Source organism: Leucopleurus acutus, assembly GCF_964270905.1.
Source record: "Leucopleurus acutus genome assembly, chromosome: 8".
Classification (NCBI taxonomy): Eukaryota; Metazoa; Chordata; class Mammalia; order Artiodactyla; family Delphinidae; genus Leucopleurus; species Leucopleurus acutus.
In genome coordinates, this window is record NC_139151.1 from 46,101,728 (window position 1) to 46,125,801 (window position 24,074).

The window sequence follows — 24,074 nt, forward strand, 5'->3', positions numbered from 1 at the left end:
GCACTTGAGAAGAAAGTGTAATCTGCTGTTTCTGGATGGAATGTCCTATAGATATCAATTAAACCTTTCTGGTCTATTGTGCCATTTAAAGCTTCTATTTCCTTATTTATTTTCATTTTGGATGATCTGTCCATTGGTGTAAGTGAGGTGTTAAAGTCCTCCACTATTATTGTGTTACTGTCGATTTCCTCTTTTAGAGCTGTTAGTAGTTGCCTTATGTATTGAGGTGCTCTTATGTTGGGTGCATATTTATTTATAATTGTTGTATCTTCTTCTTGGATTGATCCCTTGACCATTATGTAGTGTCCTTCCTTGTTTCTTGTAACATTCTTTATTTTAAAGTCTATTTTATCTGATATGAGTATTGCTATTCTAGCTTTCTTTTGATTTCCATTTGCATGGAATATCCTTTTCCATCCCCTCACTTTCAGTCTGTATGTGTCCCTAGGTCTGATGTGGGTCTCTTGTAGACAGCATATATATGGGTCTTCTTTTTGTATCTATTCAGTTAGCCTGTGTATTTTGGTTGGAGCATTTAATCAATTCATGTTTAAGGTAATTATCGGTATGTATGTTCCTATTACCATTTTCTTAATTGTTTTGCATTTGTTTTTGTAGGTCCTTTTCTTCTCTTGTGTTTCCCACTTAGAGAAGTTCCTTTAGCATTTGTTGTAGAGCTGTTTTGGTGGTGCTGAGTTCTCTTAGCTATTGCTTTTCTGTAAAGCTTTTGATTTCTCCATCGAATCTGAATGAGATCCTTGCTGGGTAGAGTAATATTGGTTGTAGGTTCTTCCCTTTCATCACTTAATCATGCCACTCCCTTCTGGCTTATAGAGTTTCTGCTAAGAAAACAGCTGTTAACCTTATGGGAGTTCCCTTGTATGTTATATGTCTTTTTTCCCTTGCTACTTTCAATAATTTTTCTTTGTCTTTAATTTTTGTCAGTTTGATTACTATGTGTCTCGGCATGTATGGGACTCTGCACTTCGTGGACTTGGGTGGCTATTTCCTTTCCCATGTTATGGAAGTTTTCGATTATAATCTCTTCAAATATTTTCTCTGGTCCTTTCTCTCTCTCTTCTCCTTCTGGGACCCCTATAATGCGAATGTTGTTGCATTTAATGTTTTCCCAGAGGTCTCTTAGGCGGTCTTCATTTCTTTTCATTCTTTTTTCTTTATTCTGTTCCACAGCAGTGAATTCCACCTTTCTGTCTTCCAGGTCACTTATCCGTTCTTCTGCCTCAGTTATTCTGCTATTGATTCCTTCTAGTGTAGTTTTCATTTCAGTTATTGTATTGTTCATCTCTGTTTATTTGTTCTTTAATTCTTCTAAGTCTTTGTTAAACATTTCTTGCATCTTCTCAATCTTTACCTCCATTCTTTTTCCAAGGTCCTGGATCATCTTCACTATCATTATTCTGAATTCTTTTTCTGGAAGGTTGCCTATCTCCACTCCATTTAGTTGTTTTTCTGGGGTTTTATCTTGTTTCTTCATCTGGTTCATAGTCCTCTGCCTTTTCATTTTGTCTATCTTTCTGTGAATGTGGTTTTTGTTCCACAGGCTGCAGGATTGTAGTTCTTCTTGCTTCTTCTGCCTGCCGTCTGGTGGATGAGGCTATTTAAGAGGCTTGTGCCAGTTTCCTGATGGGAGGGACTGGTGGTGGGTAGAGCTGACCTTTGCTCTGGTGGGCAGAGCTCAGTAAAACTTTAATCCATTTGACTGCTGATGGGTGGGGCTGGGTACCCTCCATGTTGGTTGTTTGGCCTGAGGCAACCGAACACTGGAGCCTACCTGGGCTCTTTGGTGGGGCTAATGGCAGACTCTGGGAGGGCTCACACCAAGGAGTACTTCCCAGAACTTCCGCTGCCAGTGTCCTTGTCCCCACCGTGAGACACAGCCACTGCCTGCCTCTGCCAGAGACCCTCCAACACTAGCAGGTAGGTCTGATTCAGTCTCCTATGGGGTCACTGCTCCTTCCCCTGGGTCCCAATGAGCACACTACTTTGTGTGTGCCCTCCAAGAGTGGAGTCTGTTTCCCCCAGTCCTTTCGAAGTCCTGCAATCAAATCCCACTAGCCTTCAAAGTTTGATTCTCTAGGAATTCCTCCTCCTGTTGCCAGACTCCGAGGTTGGAAAGGCTGACATGGGGCTCAGAACCTTCACTCCAGTGGGTGGACTTCTGTGGTATAAGCGTTCTCCAGTCTGTGAGTCACCCACCCAGCAGTTACGGGATTTGATTTTACTGTGACTGCGCCCCTCCTACCGTCTCATTGTGGCTTCTCCTTTGTCTTTGGATGTGGGGTATCTTTTTTGGTGAGTTCCAGTGTCTTCCTGTCAATGATTGTCCTGCAGCTAGTTGTGATTCTGGTGTTCTCGCAAGCAGAAATTATATTTCTAATTGCAGTTAAAATATACCTGCAGAATTATTTTGGGTAATACTAACTGGGTAACATTAATAGTAATATAATGTGAAGTTAGTATTTTAACTTGACAAATTAAATAAACTAGTTTGGGTTTCAACAATGTGTGGGGGAGAAGATAAAAAGTAAATATCTAATAAACATGCTAAGTATATCATAACACTAAAAACTGAATTCTAACTGCATGTATATTGTATGAAGCATGTGACACAGATAATGCACTGCATCAGGACCAAAAGTTTCATCAGTAGGATATGCCAGAAATTTTACAGATAAACACGAGCATTTTATAGTCCTTTTGAAGTCCATTCACTGCATACAGACCTAAGCAATATCATGGACAGTTGCTTTGAATTCCTAATCTATGAAACTGAAAAGTTAAGAAATTCTCATTAACAAGTCAGTAAATATAGTGGGCCTCAGAAAATGTATGATACATTAAAGCACTTTTGCTATATAATCACAGCAATAATTTGAAGTTTATATTACATTTTTAGGCCAAGAGGCCCACAACTCCTGGTTTTACAAGCATTCTTTGAGATAAATAAATGTCATTTCACACAGAGAAAAAAATACACAAGCAGTGACCTGCACAACATTTATATAAACATCTGTTTGTTTCAGTTTCAACAAAGGAATTTGTATTAACCACCAGTTGTGATTATGTGTACCAACCTTAAAATGCAAAAGAAAGCCATAAACAAGGCCCCATTAGCAGTCAGAAATGAAGCAGATTGTAGGATCTCAGGGAGCAGTTTGTGTAAATAATAATCTAATTTTCGTTTCCGGAGAATTGCTGCAATCTGGAAAAAAAGAATTAAAAAAGGCTCTTTTGTTTAATATAACCAACTTTTCCCACTTAAGTTAGTTCTTATGTGGAAGATATTGAAATAACAGCATGTATTTAAAAATTAAAGTAAAAACTCTAGTATTTTACTGGCTCCTCTATGAAAATTCAATTTCTGGGACAGAAGACACTTTAATTTATTGAAAGTGTAATGGGTAAAATAAACACCTAGAAATTACAACATGGATCATATGATAAATAACCTCCAAACATTGAGATAAATATTTATAACGCCTTAAAAAGTTTTAAACTGGGGCTTCCCTGGTGGCACAGTGGTTAAGAATCTGCCTGCCAATGCAGGGTACACGGGTTCGAGCCCTGGTCCGGGAAGATCCCACATGCCGCGGAGCAACTAAGCCCGTGCACCACAACTACTGAGCCTGCACTCTAGAGCCCGTGAGCCACAACTACTGAGCCCATGTGCCACAACTACTGAAGCCCATGTGCCACAACTACTGAGGCCCACGTGCCTGGAGCCCATGCTCCCCAACAAGAGAAGCCACCACAGTGCGAAGCCCGCACATGGCAAGGAAGAGTAGCCCCCACGCGCAGCAACAAAGATGCAACGCAGCCAAAAATAAATAAATAAAAATTTTTTTTAAAGTTTTATACTGAAAAATAAAATGTATGTTTAAATGGAAAAACTAAAGTCCAATCAAATAGAAATTGAATGCTAAAATAAAACTACATTACAGATACTATCAGCCTGGATATTAGAAAATTTCAATGATAAAAACCAGAGAAATTCATTCATTCAGTTTCACTGAGAAGGGGATATGAGCTAGATTAGGAAGAATAGTATAATTCTCACAGGTGACCAGGAAGAAATGCTCTTCTATCATGATGAAACAATATATCAAAGGAACAAAAGTTAAGGGGGCAGAATTAGGGAATGAGGGAGGGAATGTAAGAAATGGCAAGATTGACTTGAGAAAAGGAAGACCAGAGAACTCTGCATTCACTTTTCACCATTCTAGACATAACAGCTTCCCTATGGTCAGGGATCAACAAATCTAATGGCCTCTTCTCAGTTCTTTTCTTACTCTACCACTTAGAAGCCTCTGATAATTTCCTACTTCATTCAATTAAACAAGCTGTTATTAAGAACTATGCCATACACAGGAAAAACAACAATGAATAAGATCTAATCCTTGCCTTCAAGGAACATAAAAACTTGATAGGGAAATAGATATATAAACAATAAACTACAATAAGGCAGTGTGGTAAATGCTATACTAGAAGAAGGAGAAACTGCTACAGAAATACATATTAGGGAATAACCAAAAAGGAGATGGGACTGGACAGGTAATAATGCCCAGAAGATGGATCTTGACAAATAGGTAAAACTTTGACAAAAGAGAAGTTTCTATGGTTTCTGTGACTTCATTGTTTTCATTCTCCCATGATATCTTTAAGTGCTATTCCTTTGTTAGCATTTCTTCCTCAGATCTCTACTCATTCTATATACAACCTCTCCCACAGCATCATCTATCATGTCAAAGTAGGAATTCCAATATAACCCCTTCTATTTTTTTTTTTTCATATTTGGCTGCATTGGGTCTTCGTTGCTGCGCACAGGCTTTCGCTAGTTGCAGCGAGCGGGGGCTACTCTTTGTGTGGTACGCAGGCTTCTCATTGTGGTGACTTCTCGTTGCGGAGCACAGGCTCTACGTGCACAGCCTTCAGGAGTTGCAGCACGTGGGCTCAGCAGTGGCGGCACGTGGGCCCTAGAGTACACAGGCTTCACTAGTTGTGGGCTCAGTAGTTGTTGCTCACGGGCTCTAGAGCACAGGCTCAGTAGCTGTGGCACACAGGCTTAGCTGCTCCAGGCATGTGGCATCTTCCCAGGCCAGGGATCAAACCCATGTCCCCTGGATTGGCAGGCAGATTCTTAACCACTGCACCACCAGGGAAGTCCCTCCCCTAAATTCTTAATGCATACTTCAAATGTCTATTGGACATGTCAATAAAGACATAGCACAGACATCAAAAAAAAAAGAATGTCCAAAGTAGAACTTATTATACTTCCCCAAAATGCTTTTATTTCTGATTTTCTAACCTCAAGTAATAGTACCACATCCACCCAATTACTTAGAAACAAAATGTTGGTGTCATTTTCAATTACTCCCTGGATCCTCAATCATCTCCTCAGTTCTAATGGTCTCCTAGTATCTTCAGGTTTTAGAATGTAATGTCTCTTTCATTTTAGACTCAACAATGGGCAGAATATGGTACTCTGTTATATATTCAAGTAGTTACAGAAAAAAAATCTCCTCTGTTCCTGGAAAGGAAAAAACAAAACTGTCCCTATTTGCAGATAACCTGATTGTCTACACAGAAATTCCCAAGCAAGTTACATATAGACACACACACACCTCCTAGAACTCATAATGCAGTTTAGCAAAGGCAAAGGATATAAGATAAACATACAAAAGTTATTTGTATTTCTATATTAAAAAAATGAATACATAGACACCAAAATTAAAAATACAATAGAATTTATAACTCCTCAAAAAACGAAATATTTAGGGAAAAATCTACAACACTTGTATATGACTTGTATACTGAAAGACACACAATGCTGATGGAAGAAATCAAAGAACAGATTAATAAATGTTCATAGATAGGAAGACTCAATATGGTAAAGATGTCAATTTTCCCCCAAAGCAAAATACAGGTTTAACACAATTTCTATTACGATTCCAGAAAAGGTTTTGTAGATGTAGACAAGATTATACTGAAATTTATATAGAAAAGCAAAGGAACTATAAGAGCTAAAACAACTTTGAAAAAGTGAAAAAAATGGGAGGAATGAGTCTACCCAATTTCAAGACTTATTATATAGCTACAGCAATCAGGTTTTGTGATATTGGCAAAAGGATAGACAAATAGATTAATGAAATAGAATAGAGAACCTAGATATAGATCCATACAAATATATCCAACTGATTTTTGACAAGGTACAATGGCAATTCCATAGAGGAAAAATAGCTATTTCAACAAATGGTGCTGGAGCAAATACACATCCACAGGCAAAAAAAAAAATTAACCTCAGCCAAAGTCTCACAGTTTACACACACTTTATACAAAAATTAATTCAAAATGTATCAGAGACATAAATCTAAAACATAAAACTACAAAACTTTTACGGGAAAAAAAATCAGGGAAAATCTTAGGGATCTAAGGCTAGCCAAAGCGCAATTCATAAAAGGAAAAATTATAAATTACACTTCAGAATTAAAACTTTTTCTCTGTGAAAGATCTGTTAGGAATAAAAATCCTAGCTACAGAATGGGAGAAAATACTTGTAAACTACACAGCCAGCAAACGACTAGTATCTAGAATGAAGGAAATCTCAAAACTCAACAGTAAAAAAATGAACAATCCAATTAGAAAATACAAATGATATGAACAGATATTTCACCGAAGAGAATGTGCAAATGGAAGATAAGCATATTAGCCATTAAGGAAAAGCAAATTAAAACCACAATGAGCTATCACCATAGAACTGTCAGAATGATTAAATTTAAAAATACTGGAAACACCAAATGCTGACAAGGATACAGAGAAACTGGATCTCTCATGCATTTGTTGGGGGAAATGTGAAATGGCAAAAGCATTCTGAAAAAGTTTGACAGTTTCTATAAAAACTAAACAAGCAACTATCATATGACCCAGCAATTGCAGTCCCGAATGTTTATCCTAGAAAAATGAAAACGTACGTTCACCCAAAATTTGTGCACAAATGTTTATAGCAGCTTTGTTTGTAATAGTCAATAAATGGAAACAATTCCTATGTCCTTTAAGAGATGAATGGTTTAAAAAACCAAGGTGTATCCATACCATGGAGTACCATTTAGCAATAAACAGGAAGAAGCTAGTGATACATGATACAATACTGATGAATTTCCAGAGAATTATGCTGAATGGAAAAAGCCAATCCCAAAAGACTACATACTATACTATTCCATTTACATAACACATAAAATGACAAATTTATAGAAATAAAGAATAAATTAATGGTGACCAGGGGTTAAGAGGAGGTGGGTAGGTGGGAGGGGTGGTATTGCTATAAAAGGGCACAAGGGATCCTTGTGTTGATGGAAATGTCCTGTATATTGACTATATCAATGGCAATTATTTTGGTTGTGATATTTTACTATCATTTAGCAGGATGATACCACTGGGAGAAACCAGATAAAGAGCACAGGGAATCTATTATTTCTTACAACTGCATAAGATCTACAATTATCTCAAAATTAAAAGTTCAATAAAAAAAAAAGCAGTCATCAACATAACCAATGGGCATATGAAATATGCTTAGCATACTAGTATTCAGAAAACTGCGTAATAAAATATCACTCACACACAAACCAGAATGTCTAAAACAAGGAGAAATGACAATGCAAAGCACTGTCAGGAATGAAGTAACTAGAACTTCACACATTGCTGGTGGGAATGTAAAACTGCATACTTACTTCAGAAAACTGTTATTATCTAATGAAACTAAATGTACACTTATCCTATGATCCAGCAGTTTCACTCCTAGGTATATATCCAAGAGAAATAACTGCTTATTTCCATCAAAAGTCATATTCATAACACTATCTGTAATTACAAATACTGCAAAACACCTAAATGTCCATTAGCAGTAAGGTAGATAAATTGTACATATTTGCAATATTGGTAAATCATACTGTACAGTCTACTGTAAGAAACAGGGAAAATCTGACGCAACACATGGGAAGTAACCTAAGACCTTATTAACACTGTGCTGTAACCCAGAGCTTCCAACCAGGGTTTACAAGTGGCCAAAAGATTGATCCTCTCAACAGTCTGGGTAGCCAGGCCAGGACTAGGGTAACAGAGCAAGGTGATAATCATCTCTGTTTTCCCTAGAGTGCCACACAATTATTATCATTTTCTATGTACATCACAGCATGCTATAGTGTGAAAAAAGATTAGAAGCACTGATCTAACCAAATAACATAAAAGTAACTGTACTAGCCATGTAGGAATTGTAAGGGCACATGAACACATGTATAAAATCATTACCAGACATCATCCAACAACTTCACAAACATCATATTGTATAGCAAAAAATGTTGCAGTGTTCATATGCTTTTTCCATGTCAATAAATTCCGTATGAATTTTCCAAATATGCATACATTTAGCTCAACAACAAAGTATATAATAATACTATGATAAAAATATATATTTGTATTTTTTTATTTATATTCATATAGCTTTTGAAGACAATATAATGACCAGGAAAAAAATGAATCAAAATACTTAAAGTGATAAGACAGACTACAAAACAATATTTTCTAATGAACATATGGAACAAACACTAGAACATTATGAACTGGTTATCTTGGTAATAGATTATTTTAATCTTCTTTTTGCTTTTGGGTATTTTCTAGACATTCTGCAACAAACATGTTACATTTATAAAACTGGTAGAAGGGGAATAAGTATGAGAAAGTGTGGATTAATTATTATAGAAAAAGATCTGAATAGAGAATAGAAATAATCAGCATGATAAAGTATAAAATAATCAGGAGATATGATTTTTACTCTTAGTTCTACAACAATTTATATGAATGCTACTTATTTCAATGCTGTTTAGATTTCATCTTCCTCATTTATTAGATAAAGAGGTTGACTTAAATGACACAGGTGACATCAGTAGGATGGCAGAATAGCAGTTTCCAGCACTCATCCCCTTGCAGAAACATCAATTTGATCAAATACTCATGTGCAAAAATACCTTCACAAGAGCTAAGGATTCCAGGTGAGAGATTAAAGCACCCAGGTGGAATGGAGAAATAAGAAAAGATGCATTGAAGAGGGTATGAAAAATAATCACATATTACCCACATCACCCAACCTCCAACCCCAGGCAACTCAGCATGCAGAGAGACACCCACCCAAAGAAGGAAGAAGAGTGAAGTGAGTGCCCAACTTCACCACAAACCCCAGCTCCAGGCCTGCCAAGTAAAATCAGGCATCAGGCCAGGCCACACAGATCCAGGATTCAGAAGTAGCCCCATGGACTCAGACTCCAGGCCTATCCCACTGCCATGCCAAACCCCAAGAAACCAGGCTCCAGGCTTACCCCATGGATCCGTTTCAAGCCCCAAACTGAAGCCCCAAACACCAGGCCTGCCCAGGTAGACCCAAGTATAAGGTGCACACCAGTGAACTCAGGCTTCAGGTCCACCCCCAGGGACCAGAGTAGCCCACCTGAAAACTCCAGCAGCAAACCCATCCACAGACTCCACCAAATGGCTTTCATTGGCTTTCACTGCAGAAGCCCAAGTGTAAAGACTGGAAGAGGTGCCTACTTCTTCAAATGAACAAGCACCAAAACAAGGCCACAGAAATACAAATGTTCAGGAAAACATGACACCAACAAAGGAACAAAATAAAACACGAGTAACCAACCCTAAAGAAATGGAGATCAATGAACTGCCAGACAAAGAATTCAAAATAGTTGTCTTCAAGAACTGCAGTGAGCTGTAAGAGAACACAGATAGACAACTAAAACAAAATCAGGAAAACAGGGGCTTCCCTGGTGGTGCAGTGGTTGAGAGTCCGCCTGCCGATGCAGGAGACGCGGGTTCGTGCCCCGGTCCGGGAAGATCCCACATGCCGTGGAGTGGCTGGGCCCGTGAGCCATGGCCGCTGAGCCTGAGCGTCCAGAGCCTGTGCTCCGCAACGGGAGAGGCCACAACAGTGAGAGGCCCGCGTACCACAAAAAAAAAAAAAAAAAAAAAATCAGGAAAACAATACATGACCAAAATGAGAAGTTAAACAAAGAGATAGAAGGAAGGAAGAAAGGAAGGGAGGAAGGGAGGAAGGAAGGAAGGGAGGGAGGGATGCATGAATTCTGGAGCTAAAGAGCACAGTGACTAGACTTGATCAAGCCAAAGAAAAAAAATCAGTGCGCTCAAGACGGGTCATTTGAAATTACCCAGGCAAAAGAACAAAAAGAAAAAATATTGAAAGAAAATGAAGAAAGCCTATGGAAATTATGGGATACCATCAAAAGAAATAACATACGCATTGAGGGAGTCCCAGAACAAGTAAAGAAAAAGGAGCAGAAAGATTATTTAAAGAAATAATGACTGAAAACTTCTTGTATCTGGAGAGGAAAATGGACATCCAGATCCATGAAGCCCAAAGAATCCCAAACAAATTAATTACAAAGAGATCTATTTCTTCTTTTTCTATTTCTTCTTTTTCTATTTCATTAATTTTGAGAGGATGAATGTTCACTAATCCCATTGTGATAATCATTTCATGATGTATGTAAGTCAATCCATTATGCTATACATATTAAATTTACACAGTGCTGGATGTCAATTATTATCTCAATAAAACAGAAAGAAAAAAGAGAGATCTTCACCTAGACACATTATAATCAAATTCTCAAAAATCAAAGACAAAAAGAGCATTTTGAAAGCAGTAAGAGGAAAGAAAACTTGTCACATACAAAAGAACCCTCATGGTGGGGGCGATAAATTGGGAGATTGGGATTGACATATATACACTATTGATACTATGTATAAAATATATAACTAATGAGAACCTACTTTATAGCACAGGGAACCCTACTCAGTGCTCTGTAGTGACCTAAATGGGAATGAAATCCAAAAAAGAGGGGATATATGTATACATATAGCTGATTCACTTTGCTGTACAGTAGAAACGAACACAACATTGTAAAGCAACTATACTCCAATAAAAATTTTTTAAGAAAAGAAAATACTAGTAAATAGAATTTAGCAACACATAAGGAGAATTATATACCATGGCCAAGTGGGCTTTATTCCAGGGATGCAAGGCTGGTTCAATTTATAAAAATCAATGTAATTCACTATATTACCAGGCTAAAAAGAAAAATCACATGGTTATATAAATCAATATAAAAGCATCTGACCAAATTCAACACCCATTTATGACAAAAACTTCCACAAAAATAGGAACAGAAGGCAAATTCGTCAAGTTGATAACTACAGCTAATTTCTACTTAATGATGAAAAGACTGAATGCTCTCTTCCTAACTCTTATCAAAATATCAGCAAGGTTCTTTGTAGATATAGAGAAGATTATTCTAAAGTTTAAATGAAAAGGCAGAGGAACTAGAAGATCTACAACAATTTACAATAGGAAGAATAACGTAGGCAGAATCAGTCTGCCCAATTTCAAGATTTATTATATAGTTACAGTAATCAAGACCAATAATAGGAAAAACTGAAAAATCAGACTTTATCAAAATTTAAAACTTCCTTTACAAAGGAAGAAAAGAAGCAGTATCCATATAAAGAGGATGAAAAGACAAGCTACAGACTGGAGAAAATATTTTCAAACCACATATGCACAAAAGGACTAGGAACTAGAATCTATAAAGAACTCTCAATATTCAACAGTAAAAAAAAATAATCGGGGCTTCCCAGGTGGCGCAGTGGTTAAGAATCCACCTGCCAATGCAGGGGACACGGGTTCGAGCCCTGGTAGGGGAAGATCCCACATGCCATGGAGCAACTAAGCCCGTGCGCCACAACTACTGAGCCTGCACTCTAGATCCTGCGAGCCACAACTACTGAGTCCACGTGCCACAACTACTGAAGCCCATGTGCCTAGAGCCCATGGTGCACAACAAGAGAAGCCACCACAGTGAGAAGCCTGCACACTTCAACGAAGAATAGCCCCCGCTCACTGCAACTAGAGATAGCCCGTGAGCAGCAACAAAGACCCAACGCAGCCAAAAATAAATATAAATAAGTAAACAAATTTATTTTTAAAAAAACAAAGGTGGGCTTCCCTGGTGGCACAGTGGTTGAGAGTCCACCTGCCGATGCAGGGGACACGGGTTCGTACCCTGGTCCGGGAAGATCCCACATGTCGCGGAGCGGCTAGGCCCGTGAGCCATGACCGCTGAGCCTGCACGTCCAGAGCCTGTGCTCCACAACGGGAGAGGCCACAACAGTGAGAGGCCCGCATACCGCAAAAAAAAAACAAAAAAAACGAAGGTGATACAATACATTACCAAGTGAAGGATAAAAATCATGATCATCTGAGTAGATAGAGATAAAGCATTTGACAAAATTCAATACCCTTTCAAGATAAAAAGATCAATAAACCTCATCATAATAAAAGGTCATATATATGAAAAGCCCACAGCTAACATCAAACTCAACAGTAAAAAAATGAAAGCTTTTCCTTTAAGACCAGAAACAAGACAAAGGTGCCCACTCTCACCACTTTTACTCAACTTAGTATAGGAAGTCTTAACCAGAGTAACCAGGGAAGAAAAAGAAATAAAAGGTATCCATATCAGAAAGGCAGAAGTAAAATTGTCTCTGTTTGCAGAATACTCTGAAACCTCTACCAAAAAAAATTAAAACTAATAAATGAATTCAGTAAAGTTGTGAGATACAAAATCAATATACAAAAATCAGCTGCATTTCTACACAGTCACACCAAACAATCTAAAAACGATACTAAGAAAACAATCCTATTTACAATTATATTAGCAATAAAATACTTAGGAATAAATTAAACCAAGGAGGTGAAAGATCTGTACACTGATAACTTTAAAACATTAATGAAAGAAATTGAATAAGATGTAAATAAGTGGAAAGACAGTCCATGTTCATGGATTGGAAGAATTAATACTGTTAAAATGTCCATACTACTCAATGCCATCTACAGATTCAATGCAATCCCTATCAAAATTCCAAATGCATTTTTCACAGAAATGGAAAAAAACAATCCTAAAACTCATATGGAATCACAAAAAAATGTGACTAGCCAAAGCAATCTTGAGAAAGAAGAACAATGCTGGAGGCAACACACTATACCTGACTTCAAAATATACTACAAAGCTATTGTAATAAAAACAGCAGAGTACCAGCATAAAAACAGACATGCAGACCAAAGGAACAGAATAGAGAGCCTAGAAATAAATTCATGCATTTTATGGTCAAAGGATCTTCAACAAAGGTGCCAAGAACACACAACAGGGAAAGGACGGTCTCTTCGATAAATGGTGCTGGGAAAATTGGTTATCCACATGCTGAAGAATGAAACTGGACCCTTATCTTACTCCATATACACAGAACAATTCAGAATCATTAAAGACTTCAATGTAAGACCTGAAACTATAAAACTACTAGAAGAAAACATAGAGAAAAGGCTTCTTGACATTGGTTTGAACAATACTTTTTTGGATATAATTCCACAAGCACAGCAACAAATGCAAAAACAGACAGATGAGATTACATCAAACTAAAAAGCTCCTGCACAGCAAAAAAAAAAAAAAAAAAGCTATCAACAGAGTGAAGAAACAACCTACAAAATGGAAGAAAATATTTGCAAACCACTTGCAAAATTTGATGAGAATAATATCCAAAATACAGAAGAAACTCAAACAACTCAATAACAAAAAACAATAACCATTTAAAAAATGAGTAAAGGACCTGAACACACATTTCTCAAAAGAAGACATACAAATGGCCAACAGGTACACGAAAAGATATTCAATGTCACTAATCATCAGAGAAATGCAAATCAAAACAACGAGCTATCACCACACACCTGTTATAATGGCTATGATCAAAATACAAAAGGTGGTCAGTGTTGGTGAGGGTATGGAGAAAAGGAAATCCTTGTGATACACACACACACACACACACACACACACACACACACACACAATGGATTACTCAGCCTTAAAAAAGAAGGAAATACTGTCATTTGGGACAACTTGGATAAAACTGGAGGAAATAATGCTAAGTAAAATAAACCAGGCACAGAAAGACAAATAGTTCATGAACTCACTTATATGTGGAATCTAAAAACCCACAGAAGCAGAGCAGAATGATGGTTGCCAGTGGCTGAGGGGGTGGGGGAAAATAAAGAAATGTTGATCAAAGGATACAAAGGTGTAGTTATAGTTATGTAGTTATATAGGATGAATACATCTAACAGATCTAATATACAGCACAATGACTATAGTTAGTAACATTGTACTGAATACTGAAAATACGCTAAGAAGGTAGATTTCAGGTACAACTGAAACATTCACTTTGTTGCCACATTCATTTTATTGTGGCAGTTTTATTGTGTGGCTGTTTTATTGTGAAACTGAACCTGCAGTATCTCTGAGGTATGCATGTATATCAAATCATCATGTTTAAAAATAAAAGGTCAACACTAAAAATATGACATAGAGTTCTTTTTTCCCTACTTCTAAAATTGTATCCCTTTTTTTTTTTTTAATAAATGGTACTAAATGAACTGGATACCTGTGTAGAACAAAAAAATTAACTTTGACCCCCTCCTCACACTATAGACAAAAGTTAATTTGAGATGGATCACAGACTTAAATTTGCAAAATATAAACAATAAAGTATCTAGAAGAAAACATAGACAAATATCTTTATGAACATTCCAGGCATAAGTCAAAAGTCAGAGACGGCATTAAGCATAGTTCATGAGGGCAAGTATGGAGACTGACCTGACTAATACAAAGGCTACAGACTGAAGACTGATGCAAAATTATAATGACAGGCCCCCAATTTAGGAGTTTCCCTTTACAAAAATATCACTATTAAACATCTATCAGGCCTATGTACATTTCATCTAATTCCTTTATTCTCCCTTATCTCTTTCCCCCTGTGATTAATGCTGCACATTTGCTACACAAAATGGTTGACTGGTATGAGGATTGCATGGCTATGGAACAGAACACAGCTAATTGGCCCTCAAAGGGGCTGACCCCATGATCTTAGCCTTAGTACCAAACTTTAATCTAGCAGTCTTTGTTAGCCCCAGAGCTCGATCGTTAACTCTCCTAGAAGACTATTTCTAGAGGGTCTAACAAATCTAGATTTTTGGAAAATAAAAGTTTCCAATAAGAAAGAGTTGATTTTATGTTTTATTTATTTAATCACCAGCAAATAATGATTTCTTTAAAGCAGGTTCTCTCAACCTCGACACTACCTACATTTTGAGCCAGATAATTTGCTGCTGTGGAGGGCTATCCTATGCATTACAGGATGTTTAGCAGCATCCCTGGCTTCTATTCCATAATGCCAGTACCATACCCTGAGCTGTGACAACCAAAAATGTCTCCAGGGAGTACCAAGTGTCTCCTAGAAGGCAAAACTACCTTATTGAGAACAACTGCTTTAAAGAAAACAGCATAATGAATTTACATTTTTAAAATATTAACAGAATATTTATTTAACAAACACTTGTAACACTTACTATGTGCCAGGCACTGTTCTAAACACTATACAAATGTTAACTCAATCCTCATTAACAATCTATGAGATGGACATGATCGATATTCCCACTTGAGAGATTAGAAAACATGGGCACAAAGACATATGTTGCCCAAAGTCACACAATGAATAAGTAGGAAAGCAGGGACTGAACACAGGTAAGTGGATCCAGAGTCCATGCTCTTAACCATGATACCTGATGCTAAAGTCTGACATTCTAAATGAAGGGACATATCATTTATCCATTGTGCATGTTACAGAAAAAAAACTTGTGACTTACTAGCCCCTATAGGAATTCAGGCTGCCCATTCTGAAAGAAAAAATACTAAAATATAGGGAAAACAGAACTGAGATATATATATATTTTAAAACCTAATGAAATATTCATAAATTTGGTATATACATATACCAGTTATGTAGCCTGGGGGAAGACTAATAACTAAGGCACCATGATGACTCCAGGGCTGGAAATTACATTCCCAGTCTACAAGAGCTAAAAATGAAAGAGGACGGAAACACAATGTTCACAACACTAAGTCAGCAAATAAAAAGAACTAATCTCAACAGAAGAAAGTGGAACCAACCAGCTGTGCATCTAACTTTACTCTGATTTCCTTCTCCTTCCAAGATCTCAGTACTTTTTAAATAAATGAGATAAAAGATATAAGTACTCAGCAGAATCAGCACATACAAGGCCTTTAAAATATGTTTCCTTCTCTCTGCACAATGGCTCCCTGCTCTAATTCCAGTTCCTTTTTGTGCTGTGCAGGTTTGTTCTATTAGAGTGTTTTGAAGACATTTCTGTCTCTAGTAAATCAAGATGTTCGAAAAAATTAATTGAAATTAAAATAAGTATAGAAGAAGTTAAGTGGTCCTCGTGAGACTCAAAACTAAACCACGTTTTTATAGCACCGACTGATTCAAAATAAAAACAGAACTTCAATAAACAGAACTAAAGTAGAATATTCATCTCTGGTCAGAAGACTTCCTCTATTTTCTCTCTAACAAATTTCAAAAGCTTTTAAAAGAATAAGACCTCATTTTTAAAAAGTATTTAGCATAATAAGGGAGGTTGAATTACTTTGTTGTCACATACAAATTTATATTGCATGTGCTGGTTAATTTTGTGTCAACTTGACTGACATTTTGTGTCAACTTGCCAAACATTCTGGGTGTGACTGTGAAGGTATTTCTGGAAGAAATTAACATTTTCAGTATACTGGGTAAAGTAGACTACCCTCCCTAATGTGGGTGGGCTTCATCCAATGAACTGAAGATCTAAATAGAACAAAACAGCTGAGTAAGAGGGAACTCCTCCTGCCTGCATGCCCTCAAGCTGGGACACTGTAGTCTTTTCCCACCTCAGACTCTGAGCAAAACATCCACTAGGCTTGTGTGAAAGCCTACTGGCTTTTGGACTGGAGCTTAGGCTACTGGCTTTCCTTGTTCTCAGGCCTTAGGATACGGACTATAAGGAACTACAGCTTGCCAACTGTAGATCTTGGAATCTCTCAGCCTCTGTAACTGTGTGAGCCAATTCCTTAAAAGAGGTCAGTCTGTCTGTCTGTCTCTCTCTCTCAATATATATTGTATGTGTGTGTGTGACACACACCACACACTCTCTCACATACAACACACACCACACACTCACATACAACACACACACACATTCTCACACACACATACACACACACGCACACACCCTTCAGGTTCTGTGTCTCTGGAGAACCCTAACAAACATACTGCATTTAAATTGCTGCCAACACTTTTATTTTTAAGGTTAAAATTATTTTTAAGCTACAAAAGCCAAATTTAAATTCTAAAACAAAAAGACAAGGAACCAAGTATCACAGACCAATATTTACATATCTTTCTGCAGTTTTCAAAGCTTTCACGTATGTACTATCTCATATGACTACCACAGCCTATCATGAAGTAGTTAAGACAGGACTATCATCTACTTATACATGAGGAAACTGGGAGTCAAACTATAAGTTGCAGAACAATACAAAGACTCAGATCCAGTGCTCTACACCATGCTGACTCATCACATACAGACAACAAGCTTACTAAAAACGAGAAGTTTTCACTGGAAACAAACAAGACTGGCAGAAACACTCTCCTACAACCAAGGCTATAAAGAGTCACACAGAGTCAGGGAAGAAGAGAGGCAAGGTGATCAGGTCGGTACCCACACACTTAGGATGGGACACAGAAGAGGAGAGAGATATTATGGGCTGGGAGATCCTCCATGAGTCATGAGGGATTCAAACCACATATGTGACACCCTAGCCCTGAGGTCCAACATCAGGAAGACAAGTCCCCTTAGCTGGTTTGAAAACCAGTAATATTTACAAGAGAGCTCTAAGAAATTGAGACTCCGCTCATGAAGAACACGTGCACATACTTATTGACTCCGGGGAACAAGGCGGAGGAAGCAAACTGAGACTGCCTGGAGCTCTGGCCAGTTTCTCACAAGGGCCCCAGCATGCCTGGGGCCACACCTAGTGCCTGCTCCAACCTCTCTTCCTCTAGCACTGCTCCCCTCTGGGATGAAGCTGCCTTTGCCAGGAGGGGGAGAATGCACACTTAGAGAGAACAGAACCAGCTCAGACCCAGCCCTTAGGGCTTCTACTCCAGCACCATGGCACCCAACCACATCCCAAAGAGGGCAGTAATGACCACCAGAGAAAAAAATCTGCCTCACACTTGGCCCTGGATCTAGTCCATCAATCTCCAGCCCCACCTCCCACCAAGATGATAGCTGCCAGCATACCCTGGGTGAAGACAGGACCTCCGCTCACTTCAGATCAACCTCTTCCACCAAAGCCTGGGCACATGCAGGCTGCATACAGATGTTCCCACATAAGGACATGGCTTCAAGATTGGGACAGGTAACTATTCCACCTGATTTCATAGAGACAGAGAAAGTTAAAATGAGCAGAAAGAGGAATTTGTTTCAAATGAAAGAACAAGAAAAAAAACTGAAAAAACTGATGAAACAAATAAATAATTTACCAGATAAAGAGTTCAAAGCAATAGTAATAAGAATTTTTACAGAACATGGCAAAAGAATAGATAAACACAGTGAGAATTTTAACAAGGAACTAGAAAACAAGCAAAAGAACAAGTCAGAGCTAAGAATACAATATGTGAAATGAAAAACACACTGGACAGTATTAACAGCAGACTAGGTGATACGGAAAAACACAAAAGTGATCTGGAAGATAGAATAATGAATACCATCCAATCAGAAGAGCAAAAAGAAAAACAAATGTTAATAAAGGGGACACTGGACTTCCCTGGTGGTCCAGTAGTTAAGAATCCACCTGCCAACGCAGGGGACACAGGTTCAATCCCTGGTCCGGGAAGATTCCACATGCCGCGGGGCAACTAAGCCTGTGCACCACAACTACTGAGCCCGCGAGCTGCAACTACTGAAGCCCACACACTCTGGTGCCCACGTGCTGCAACTACTTAAGCCCGCGTGCCTATAGCCCGTACTCTGAAACAAGGGAAGCCACTGCAATGAGAAGCCCACACACTGCAACAAAGAGTAGCCCCCACTCACCACAACTTGAGAAAGCCCGCGCATAGCGATGAAGACTCAGCGCAGCCAAAAATAAATAGATTAATTTTTTAAAAAAGAATATGTTTAAACTTAAATGACTATGAAATGGGGCTTCCCTGGTGGCGCAGTGGTTGAGAATCTGCCTGCCGATGCAGGGGACACGGGTTCGAGCCCTGGTCCGGGAAGATCCCACATGCCGCAGAGCAACTAGGCCCGTGAGCCACAATTACTGAGCCTGCGCGTTTGGAGCCTGTGCTCTGCAACAAGAGAGGTCGCGATAGTGAGAGGCCCGTGCACCACAATGAAGAGTGGACCCCACTTGCCGCAACTAGAGAAAGCCCTCACACACAAACGAAGACCCAACACAGCCATAAATAAATAAATAAATGAAATTTTTTTTTAAATTTTTTAAAAAATGACTATGAAATGGAAAAACACAAACACGTGGAAAATAAACAGGCTATTAAAAATACAAAGGGTCAATGAAGAAATCAAAAAGGAAATCAGAAAATACCTCAAGACAGAACTTTCCAAAATTTATGGGACACAGCAAAAGCAGTTCTAAGTGGGAAATTTATAGCAATACAGGCCTACCTCAAGAAATAAGAAAAATTTCAAATAAACAACCTAATCCACCACCTAAAGGCATTAGAAAAAGAAGAACAAAGCCCAAAGTCAGCAGAAGGAAGGAAATGATAAAAGATCAGAGAGGAAATAAATAAAGTGGAGAGAAAAAAATTGTTAAACCAACAGAAAGGATCAATGAAACTAAGAACTGGGTTTTTTTTAAAGATAAACAAAATTCGTAAGTTTTTAGCCAGACTCAAAAGAAAAATAGAGAGGATTCAAATAAACAAAATAAGAAGCAAAAGAGGAGAAATAACAACCAATATCACAGAGATACAAAAAACACATGAGAAAATACTACTAACAGTTATATGCCAACAAATTGGACAACCTAGAAGAAATGAATGTATTTCTAGAAACATACAATCTTCCAAGACTGAATCAGGAAGAAATAGACAATCTGAACAGAACGATCACTAGTAATGAAATTGAAATGGTAATAAAAAAACAAAACAAAACAAAAAAACTTCCTAGCAAACAAAAGTCCAGGACCAGATGGCTTCACAGAGGACTCCCACCAAACATATAAAGAGGAGCTAATATCTATCCTTCTCAAACTATTCCAAAAAATTAAAGAAAAGGGAACACTGCCAAAATTTATTCTATGAGGCCACCACTACCCTGATACCAAAACCACTATAAAAAAATTACAGGCAAATATCACTGATGAACACAGATGCAAAACTCCTCAACAAAATATGAGCAAACTTAATTCAACAATATATAAAAAGGATCTTACTCCATGATCACTGGGACTTATTCCAGGGATGCGAGGATGGTTCAATATCCATAAATCATGCCATGTGATACACCACATTAACAAAAGGATAAAAATCACATGATCATCTCAATAGGTATAGAAAAAGCATCTGGCAAAACTGAACATCCATTCATGATAAAACAACTCTCATCAAAGTTGGTATAGAGAAAATATATCTCAACATAATAAAGGCCATCTATAACAAATGCACAGCTAACATCATACTCAGTGATGAAAAGCTGAAAGCTTTTCCTCTAAAATCAGGGACATTCTATCTAACTCTTACCACTTCTATCTCACACAGTATTGGAAGTTCTAGCCACAGCCATAAGACAAGAAAAAGAAATAAAAGACATCCAAACTGGAAAGGAAAATGTAAATGGTCACTATTTGCAGATGACATGAGACTGTATATAGAAAACCCTAAAGTCTCCAACAAAAAACTATTAGAACTAATAAATGAATTCAGTAAACCTGCAGGATAAAAGATTAATATACAGAAATCTGTTGCTTTCCTATACACTAATAATGAACTATCAGAAAGAGAAATCAAGAAAACAATTCCATTTAAAATGGAAAGATATACCACGTTCTTGGATTAAAAGAATCAGTATTGTCAAAATGACTAGACTACCCAAGGCAATCTACAGATTCATGCAATCCCTATCAAATTACCAATGGCATTTTTCACAGAACTAGAACAAAAAAAAAATTTTTCATTTGTATGGAAACACAAAAGACCCCAAATAGCCAAAGCAATCCTGAGAAAGAAAAAAGGTACTGAAGGAAGTAGTCTCCTTGACTTCAGACTACAAAGCTACAATCATCAAAACAGTATGGTACTGGCACAACAACAGAAATATAGATCAATGGAACAGGATAGAAAGTCGAGAAATAAACCCACGTACCTATGGTCAACTGATCTACAACAAAGGAGGCAAGAATACACAATAGAGAAAAGACACTCTTCAATAAGTAGCACTGGGAAAACTGGACAGCTACATGTAAAGAATGAAATTAGAACATTCTCTAACACCATGCACAAAAATAAACTCAAAATGGATTAAAGACCTAAATGTAAGACAAGATACTATAAAACTCCTAGAGAAAAACATAGGCAGAACACTTTGACGTAAACTGCAGCAATATTTTTTTGGATCCTTCTCCTAGAGTAATGGAAACAAAAACAAAAATACACAAATAGGACCGAATTAAATTTAAAAGGAAAGGAAATCATAAACAAAATAAAAAGACAGCCTATGAACTGGAAGGAAGTATTTGCAAACAATGCTACCAACAAGGGATTAATTTCCAAAATATATAAACAACTCATACAGTTCAATATCATAAAAACAGACAACCCAGTCAAAAAATGGGTAGAAGATCTAAACAGACATTTCTCCAAAGAAGCATACAGATGGCCAAGAAGTACATAAAAAGCTGCTCAACATCACTAATTATTAGAGAAATGCAAATCAAAACTACAGCGAGGTATCCTCACCCTGGTCAGAATGGCCATCATCAAAAAGTCTACAAACAGTAAATGCTGGAGAGGGTGTGGAGAAAAAGGAATCCTCCTACACTGTTGGTGGGAATGTAAATTGGTACAACCACTATGGAGATCAGTATGGAGGTTCCTTAAAAAACTAAAAATAGAACTACCATATGACTCAGCAATCCCACTACTGGGCATATACCCAGAGAAAACCATAATTCAAAAAGACACATGCACCCCAATGGTCATTGCAGCACTATTTACAATAGCCAGGTCATGGAAGCAACCTAAATGCCCACTGACAGACGAATGGATAAAGAAGATGTGGTACATATATACAATGGAATATTACTCAGCAATAAAAAAGGATGAAATAATGCCATTTGCAGTGACATGGATGGAACCAGAGATTATCACACTAAGTGAAGCAAGTCAGACAGAGAAAGACAAATATCATATGATGTCACTTATATGTGGAATCTAAAAAAATGATGCAAATGAACTTATTTACAAAACAGAAATAGATTCACAGACTGCGAAAACAAACTTATGGTTACCAAAGTGAAAGGTTGGCGGAAGGAATAAATTAGGAGTTTGGGATTAATATATACACACTACTATAAATAAAACAGATAATCAACAAGTACCTACTGTATAGCACAGGGAACTCTACTCTATATATATATGTATCTTTTAAATAAATTTACTTATTTATTTATTTTTATTGGCTGCGTTGGGTATTTGTTGCTGTGCACAGGCTTTCTCTAGTTGTGGCGAGCAGGGGCTACTCTTTGTTGCAGTGCACGGGCTTCTCATTGCAGTGGCTTCTCTTGTTGCAGAGCATGGGCTTTAGGCGCATGGACTTCAGTAGTCGGGGCACGCAGGCTCTCTAGTTGTGGCTTGCAGGTTCTAGAACACAGGCTCAGTATTTGTGGCACACAGACTTAGTTGCTCCGCAGCATGTGGGATCTTCCCAGACCAGGGCTCAAACCCGTGTCCCCTGCATTGGCAGGCGGATTCTTAACCACTGTGCCACCAGGGAAGTCCTCTACTCAGTATTATGTAATAACCTATATGGGAAAAGAATCTGAAAAAGAATGAATATATGTATATATATATATAACTGAATCACTTTGCCATATACCTGAAACTAAGACAATGTTGTAAATCAACTATACTCCAATATAAAATAAAAATTAAATTTAAAAACTGCAGCAAAAAGAACAAAATATCTAGAAATAAACTTAACCATGGAGGTGAAAGACCTATACTCTGAAAACTGTAAAACACTGACAAAGGAAACTGAAGATGATACAGAAATGGAAAGCAATCCCATGTTCAAGGATTGGAAGAATTAATATTATTAAAATGACCATACTACCCAAAGCAATCTACAGATTTATCAAAATATCCATGACATTTTTTCACAGAACTAGAATAATCCTAAAATGTATATGCAACCACAAAAGACCCTGAATAGCCAAGCAATCTTGAGAAAGAACAAAGCTGAAGGGATCACCTCCCTAACTTCAAACTACAGTACAGAGCTACAGTAATCAAAACGGTATGGTACTGGCAAAAAACAGACAAATACATCAATGGAACAGAATAAATAGCCCAGAAATAAATCCACACATTTGTGGTCAATTAATCTATGACAAAGGAGGCAAGATTATACAATGGGGAAATGACAGTCTCTTCAATTAGTGGTTCTGGGAAAACTGGATAGCTGCGTGTAAATGAATGAAATTGAAATGTTTTCTCATACCACATACAAAAATAACCTCAAAGTGGATTAAAGACCTAAATGTAAGACCAGAAACCTTAAAACTCCTAGGAGAAAACACAGGCAGAACACTCTTTGACATAAATCATAGCAATTTTTTTTTTGATCTGTCTCCTAAGGCAAAAGAAACAAAGGCAAAAATAAAATAGGACCTAATAAACTTAAAAGTTTTTGCACCGCAAAGGAAACCATTGACAAAACGAAGACAGTCTACTGAATGGGAGAAAATACTTGCAAATAATATGACCACAAAGGGGTTAATATCCAAATA

At 37.6% G+C, this 24,074-nt stretch overlaps 1 protein-coding gene across 1 annotated transcript in view; it reads right to left on the bottom strand.

Moving 5' to 3' along the window:
- The window catches only part of TMEM135 (transmembrane protein 135), a 238,509-nt gene that overhangs the window by 200,383 nt on the left and 14,052 nt on the right, over positions 1-24,074 (bottom strand). Inside the window, exon 2 of the mRNA XM_082844923.1 lies at positions 3,096-3,223. Within this exon, the coding sequence (XP_082701049.1) occupies positions 3,096-3,223 (128 nt within the window). The remainder of the gene's footprint in view (positions 1-3,095; positions 3,224-24,074) is intronic.